The sequence below is a fragment of the Beta vulgaris genome, chromosome 3, assembly GCF_026745355.1.
Source record: "Beta vulgaris subsp. vulgaris cultivar EL10 chromosome 3, EL10.2, whole genome shotgun sequence".
NCBI classification, from domain to species: domain Eukaryota; kingdom Viridiplantae; phylum Streptophyta; class Magnoliopsida; order Caryophyllales; family Amaranthaceae; genus Beta; species Beta vulgaris.
In genome coordinates, this window is record NC_079204.1 from 16107774 (window position 1) to 16114563 (window position 6790).

General features: G+C 37.1%; 1 protein-coding gene and 1 long non-coding RNA gene across 3 annotated transcripts; one reads left to right on the top strand and one right to left on the bottom strand.

Annotated features, from left to right (window-relative positions):
• The first annotated feature begins 311 nt into the window (after nucleotides 1-311).
• On the top strand, nucleotides 312-2981 carry LOC104888978 (putative receptor protein kinase ZmPK1). The gene has a single exon (XM_010674096.4). It carries the CDS (start codon nucleotides 321-323, stop codon nucleotides 2778-2780), a length of 2460 nt encoding a protein of 819 aa, XP_010672398.2. The 5' UTR covers nucleotides 312-320; the 3' UTR covers nucleotides 2781-2981.
• Nucleotides 2982-3084: 103 nt separating this feature from the next.
• On the bottom strand, nucleotides 3085-5315 carry LOC130590897 (uncharacterized). 2 transcript variants are annotated; one of them, XR_008968761.1, is made up of 4 exons: nucleotides 5231-5315; nucleotides 5062-5133; nucleotides 4893-4967; nucleotides 3085-3510 (listed from the first exon to the last, which is right to left on the bottom strand). It is a non-coding gene; the product is annotated as an uncharacterized LOC130590897 (long non-coding RNA). The 2 variants fall into 2 exon arrangements; XR_008968760.1 differs by lacking the exon at nucleotides 4893-4967 and having other exon boundaries at nucleotides 3166-3510.
• Nucleotides 5316-6790: the final 1475 nt, after the last annotated feature.

Consider the following 6790-nt stretch of genomic DNA (forward strand, 5'->3'; position numbering starts at 1 on the left):
ATAATATATTTTATAAAAGATAAGATCTTGTTGAAAAAATAAGTTCAGATCAGATCAGATCAAATCAGAAAAAATAAGTTCAGATCAGATCAGATCAGAAAAAATAAGTTCAGATCAGATCAGATCAGATAAGTTCAGATCAGAAAATTTCAGGTGAACTGAACATAGCCTAAGCATGATTACAATATGAAGTAATTTATTATAGTAGTTTTCTCCATTTTAAGAAAGTCAAACCAGGGGTACTCGGACCAATTCCATATTTGGCTGGTAGCTAGCAATAATAGCATACTATATACATAAATCATTTAACAGCAAAATTAATGGCGAAATACCAAGTTGCTACAATGAGAAACCAAACAACTCTGTTCTATCTTCTTCTCTTTGTATTCAACTCTTTAACATCAGCTTTTTCAGCTAGAATTTCTCTTACAAGAGGCTCTTCTTTAACTGTAAAAGATGCTTCAAACACAGATGATTTCCTCACTTCCCCTGACAACACCTTCACCTGTGGATTCTACAGTATTGGAACCAATGCTTATTGGTTCTCAATCTGGTTTACAAATTCAACTGATAAAACAGTTGTTTGGACAGCCAACAGAGACAAGCCTGTTAATCGACACGGCTCACGGGTATCACTAAGACACAATGGTGTGATGGTATTGACAGACTTTGATGGCTCAACAGCTTGGGAAACAAATACTACAGTATCAAATGTTGATAGAGCTGAGCTTCTCGATACAGGAAACCTTGTTATAAGGGATAATGGTGGTAATATTCTTTGGCAAAGTTTTGATTTTCCTACTGATACTTTGCTTCCTCATCAACTGTTTACAAAGAGTACAAGATTGGTGTCTAGTATTGGTCCTCGGATTTTTGGTTCTGGTTATTTTGTATTCTTTTTTGATAGTGATAATTCGCTAAAATTGATATATGATGGTCCTGAAATTTCAAGCATTTATTGGCCTAATGTTGCTTTTACTATATATCAGAATGGCAGAACGAATTACAATAGTAGTAGGATTGCAGTACTTGATGATATGGGCACTTTTTCTTCAAGTGATCAGCTACAGTTTAGTGCTTCAGATTCTGGTGCAGGTGGTCATGTTAGGATTAGGAGACGATTAACGTTGGACTACGATGGGAATTTGCGGGTTTATAGTTTGAATGAGTCGTCTGGGTTATGGAATGTAACATGGCAAGCGGTGGCAAAACTGTGTGATATCCATGGTGTTTGTGGTAGAAATGGTATATGTGTTTATACGCCGGAGCCAAAATGTAGTTGCCCTCCTAACTATGAGCCAACTGATTTAAGTGATTGGAGCCAAGGGTGCAAGCCAAAATTCCATAGGAGTTGCTCAGACTCCGAGTTTGTCGAGCTTACTCATGTTGATTACTATGGGTTTGATCTCAACTTCAGCCAACCTGCTTCTTATGAACAGTGTAGGGAACTTTGCTTGGAAGATTGCCGTTGTCAGGGATTTAGCTATAGACTTACTGGTGAAGGGATGTGTTTCACAAAAAGTGCCCTTTTTAATGGATTCAGGTCTGTTGATTTCCCAGCTAGCATACATCTTCGAGTACCAAGAGGAAGTGTGCAGACACTGAATTCTGTAATCGGCCTTAATGTGTCTCGTCTTGATTGTGGAATCGATGGGCAAGGTAGAGTAGTTGTATTGCCCAACACATATGATATCACAAATCAAAGATTCAAGTGGGTTTATGTGTATTCATTTAATATCAGCATTGGTGCACTTGAAGTAGTCCTTTTAGCAGTAGGGTGGTGGTTTCTTTTCAGGACGCATGATCTTTCATCTTCATTGGAAGATGGATATCGTGCCATTTCTAATCAGTTTAGGAGCTTTAGTTACAACGAGCTCAAGGCTGCAACAAGAAAATTCAAGGAAGTTATAGGACAAGGAGGGTTCGGTGCTGTTTACAAGGGTATTCTGGCAGATGAGAGAGTAGTTGCTGTGAAGAAACTTGGAGATGTGGTTCAAGGAGAGGAAGAATTTTGGGCAGAAGTGAGCACAATTGGTAAAATCAACCATATGAATCTAGCTAGAATGTGGGGTTTTTGTTCCGAGAGAAAGCATAGACTCTTGGTTTATGAGTACGTAGAGAATGGATCTTTGGACAAACATTTATTCTCAAGCAAGACCTTTTTGGATTGGAAAGAGAGATTCAAAGTTGCAATAGGCACGGCTAAAGGCTTAGCTTACCTTCATCATGAGTGTCTAGAATGGGTTATCCATTGTGATGTTAAACCCGAAAATATACTCTTAGATGGGGATTTTGAGCCAAAGATTTCAGATTTTGGCCTCGCAAAGTTAAGTCAAAGAGGTAGTCAGGGTTCATCTGAGTTCACCAGGATCAGAGGTACAAAAGGTTATATGGCTCCTGAATGGGCAATGAATCTTCCCATTACAGCAAAGGTTGATGTCTATAGTTATGGTGTTGTTCTTCTAGAGCTCGTTAAGGGAATCCGACTATCAAGTTTGGTGGTAGATGATCATAATGCCTTCCAGGAAGTATCTGAACTTGTAAGATTTGTGACATTGGCTAAAAAAGAAATGCAAAATGGAGAAGATTTATGGGTAGAAGACTTGGTCGACCAACGATTGGAAGGAAAGTTCAGCAGGAATCAAGCTGCTATGATGATTGAAGTTGGACTTTCTTGTGTAGAGGATGATAGAAATAAAAGGCCAACCATGGAATCTGTTGTGCAAGTTCTCGCAGATTGTGAGGAAGCAGTACTAGTGCACACTCTCGGCACTATGTAGCTTTAATTTCTCTTAATGTTCCTTTGAATTTAGACTTGCAAATATTCAACTTTTACTTTGAATGTATGAAACACAAAGGGTAATACAAATTACAAATGGGGAAGGAGGTTCAAATATGTGACCTAATATACAAATTACAGATTATTAGACATTGACCATTGTTGTCTGGATCTTTTGCAATTCTATTTTCTTCTTTGTTTCTCTGAGCGGTTTTCTTTACGTAATTTCATTTGTTCTATCTTTCTTTTTCTTTCTAAATTGTTATACTTGCCTCTCATATGGGTGCCAATAATTATTGTTATACTTTTTTTTGAAATCATAATTATTGCTATACTTGCTTCCGAAAAAATATATAAAGAAAGAAAACAACAATAGAAGTATAGAACAATATTACTGTAACAACCCCACAAATTTAGAAATATAATAATAACCTTTATGCGTGTCGCAGAAATATACTTAAGTCAATTGGAGCTGTCACATGGTACAAGTGCTAAATTACAACTTACTTAAGATCAAGTAGTTAAAGTTGTTTTTCTTACCACACTACCAACCTTTAACTTTAAAATTCCATTCAAAAGTACATATATTAAGTTACTCTCCATAGAGACAGAGATCAATTAGGAGACAAACATAACAAAAGACTCCACAAAAAACGTCGTCCCACACGACCATACTAATCAAGGAAGCAGTCACCCCACGTTCTTGGTTTTTCCTGCAATCAATTACAACCCTGCCCCACCAGAACAAGTACAAGAACAAATATCAAGAACAGTTGAGTACAAAAGTCCACCCCTAAATTCATTTTTGGTGGCTTAAACCTTATGTATGCAAATTATGCTAAAATCAATATGCTTTACAAGTATAGTGCTTAGTATAATATCATGATTACTATCCTTGTACAATTGCTTTAAAATAAAAATTTATATCATGAAGAGTACCTCTTAAGTCATTCGAAACCCCTTTAGGTCAATAGCGTTTAAAATACTTGGGTAATGTGAACACGAATAAAGAGTAACTCCTTACATAAGGAATCGACTGTCTCTAAACTAAGGAGGTCGTCACCCCACCATTTAAATTTTTATGCTTGCAAGCCTTAACTAGGACATGTCCCATTTTTATTATTTGCTGGACTTAACCACCCAGCGAGGGTTCGGAAGCAGATCACTCATCCTCCAAGGGCTTTTGTTATTGTTTATATCGTACCCTGATTGGTCTAGGCCTTTACCCAATTGTTTCCATAATTTATTTACACATATAGTTTACATGTACAGTTTATCAATACCACTCATGTTCCAAAGAAAAACATATTCATTCATGGAGAGGAAAAAGAATCACGGATACTATAGTATTGCTATTGATTGCAAGACTTGCATCTTCACTTGAAATTTTTAGTTTAACATTAACAATATCACATATTAGTTAGGTATAAAAATTTAAGGAAATAATCAAATCTATACTGCTGGTGAAAAATTTATTAAAAAGATTGATTTGATTTGAACATATGAAACTTTCGTCAGAAAAATTCCAGTACAAATAGTGAGTTTAGAATGCATATGATTTCCTGCTTAAAACTCCAAATCGGAAAATTTCAAAGCATATCCTTAAGAATTTTACGTTATGAACAATTTCTCGTGAAACAAGAAAGGGCTAAAAATCAAGCTTCCAGGGACTAAAATGCGATTTACAGTAACTGCTCACACCAAAATCGAGAACAATATTCATAGAATTCACCCCAATTCAAAGAGATTTCTTTTCTAGGAGGATTCCTTCATAAAATTCAAATAGGAGTAAAGATATTCCTAACAAGAAAACAATTTCATCACTTTATAAACATGCATGCAATTACTTATATACTTATAAACATATTTCAAAATCACACATAATATAAATCTTCAATTTTATTATACTAGTGTGACTTTCTTCCTCTCATGGATGGATGAATAACAAATGTTACTTATAAGTCAAAATCAATTACATGCAACTATAACCATGGTTCAAAATACATGGATGTAATAATCTCATCAATTTGGTTTATAAAGTCATAATTTTGATACAATTCATCATCTTTTCACCAAAATAAAGGTGTAATAGAAAGAGAGTGTTCTTATGTACCTTAATCCCCCCTAGTTATTACTCGAACCTTTCTCCTATCTTCTTTAATCTTAAAAGGTTTAAATACTTAAGTACCTACAGAAATTCATCAATATATGCCATCATTTTCACGATCTAAACTTAAATCTCAACTTGAAACATACTCTTTTACTCCTTTTGGCCTTCTTACCTTTCTATGGGGATGGTTTCCTCTAGATCTTCTTATATTCCTTCAAAAAGCTTTATTCCAAGTCTTCTTTTTCTGAAAAAAATACATACAAACACTAGATTAAATTTTCTCAAAGTGATTCAGAAGAATGAACATGGAAGAAGAAAAAGAGAGAGGGGGGAGGTATTACCTCCTGGCGTGCAGCAAGCAATGAGAGGAGAGAGATTGGGTAATTCCCAAACAGTAGAATTTAAGAGTTTTGAGAGTTGTGTCGTCAGCCTAGGAATGTTTACTACTTATTTCAATCCTCTGATTTGACTTTCCTCTTAATTTTGAATGAGATAATCTCCCTTCTTTGAGATGTTGTCCAGCAGTCCCTAACCCAACTTCTAACCCAACTTCATTACATGTTTGGGCTTCAATAACCCCTTCCTCTTAACCCAATTAAATGATACATATGCCTAGCCCACATATGAAAGGGCTCAATATAAATATTTTTAGATCCCCCCTTTTTAATCCATGGGACTTATAGGGTTATAGTTCAAGGTTTCAAATCTGAAATAAGACTTGTTTTTCATTAATGTTATCTTCTAAATTCCTTCCAAAGTTTATTTATTTCTCCTATTTCCTCCTAGGCAAATTAACTACTTCGTAACTTAGGTAGTCCTTCACCCTTCTTTGGCCTTCTATGTTCATATAATTACTTTAATCCTAAACAAACCATTTTACGGTTATAGTTGACATGCAAGTAGATTTCTTATTCAAAAGCGATTTCTACCATAATAATGTTAAGAACACCTACATGTAATATTTTTGTGCCCACATATAGAGTGATCAAAGTGTTTTCTGGTGCTATTAGTTTCGAGCTATTACAATTACGATAATACAAGTGAATTGTTAAAAAGAATATATGTAAAATATAGGGTTTTTTTCACCAGGTACCCCTGTGGTTTTTCAAAATTCATGGGGGTACCCCTCCTTTTTAAATACACCAGGTACCCTTACTTTGGGGATAAGATGTACGAAATGCCCTTAATGACTAACGGTGTCAAGATTCCTTTAGTCATTAGGGTTAATTAACCCCTCTAATCCTCAGTAAACCCTAATCAACTAACTAAACCCTAACCTCTAACCCTACCCTACCCCCATAACTTCAAACCCTAACCCCACAACCACCACACTTTGACGACCCAACCACCACCACCACCTCCCTCTCCCTCCCTCACCCCCTACAGCTACCCTCCCCCGTCGATTTCCCCGACCCACCCCCACCACCACCCCCGGTAGCAGCCCCCCTCCCCTGGCAACAGCCCCCTCCCTTTCAATTTTCTCAAAACCCCACCACCTCACCTCCTCTGACACTCCCGTCGCACCAGACCGCCACCACTGCGCCGCTCATCAACATCACGATACGAGACCATCCATCACCTTACCTCCTCTCACCCTCCCCAATTGATTTTCGAAAATAATTTTTGAAATCATTTTCGAAAATAATTTTCCAAATAGATTTCGAAATCATTTTCGAAAATAATTTTCGAAATCCATGAAATCAGTTTTCGAAATCCACGAAGGAGGAGAGAGAGACTAAGAACAACAGCAAAGGGAAAGGGAATTCGACGGGGCTGGGGGTGGGGAGGGGGAATTCGACGGGGCTAGGGGTGGGGGTGGGGAGGGGGAATTTGACGGCGGTGGTGGGGGAGGGGTGGAAGGCTGCGTGGGTGAGAGAGGGGTGGAGAAAGGTGGTGGTTGG

What these genes read in the sequence shown, in the direction of transcription:
- LOC104888978 (XM_010674096.4), top strand. Translation starts at nt 321, where the DNA reads ATGGCGAAATACCAAGTTGCTACAATGAGAAACCAAACAACTCTGTTC.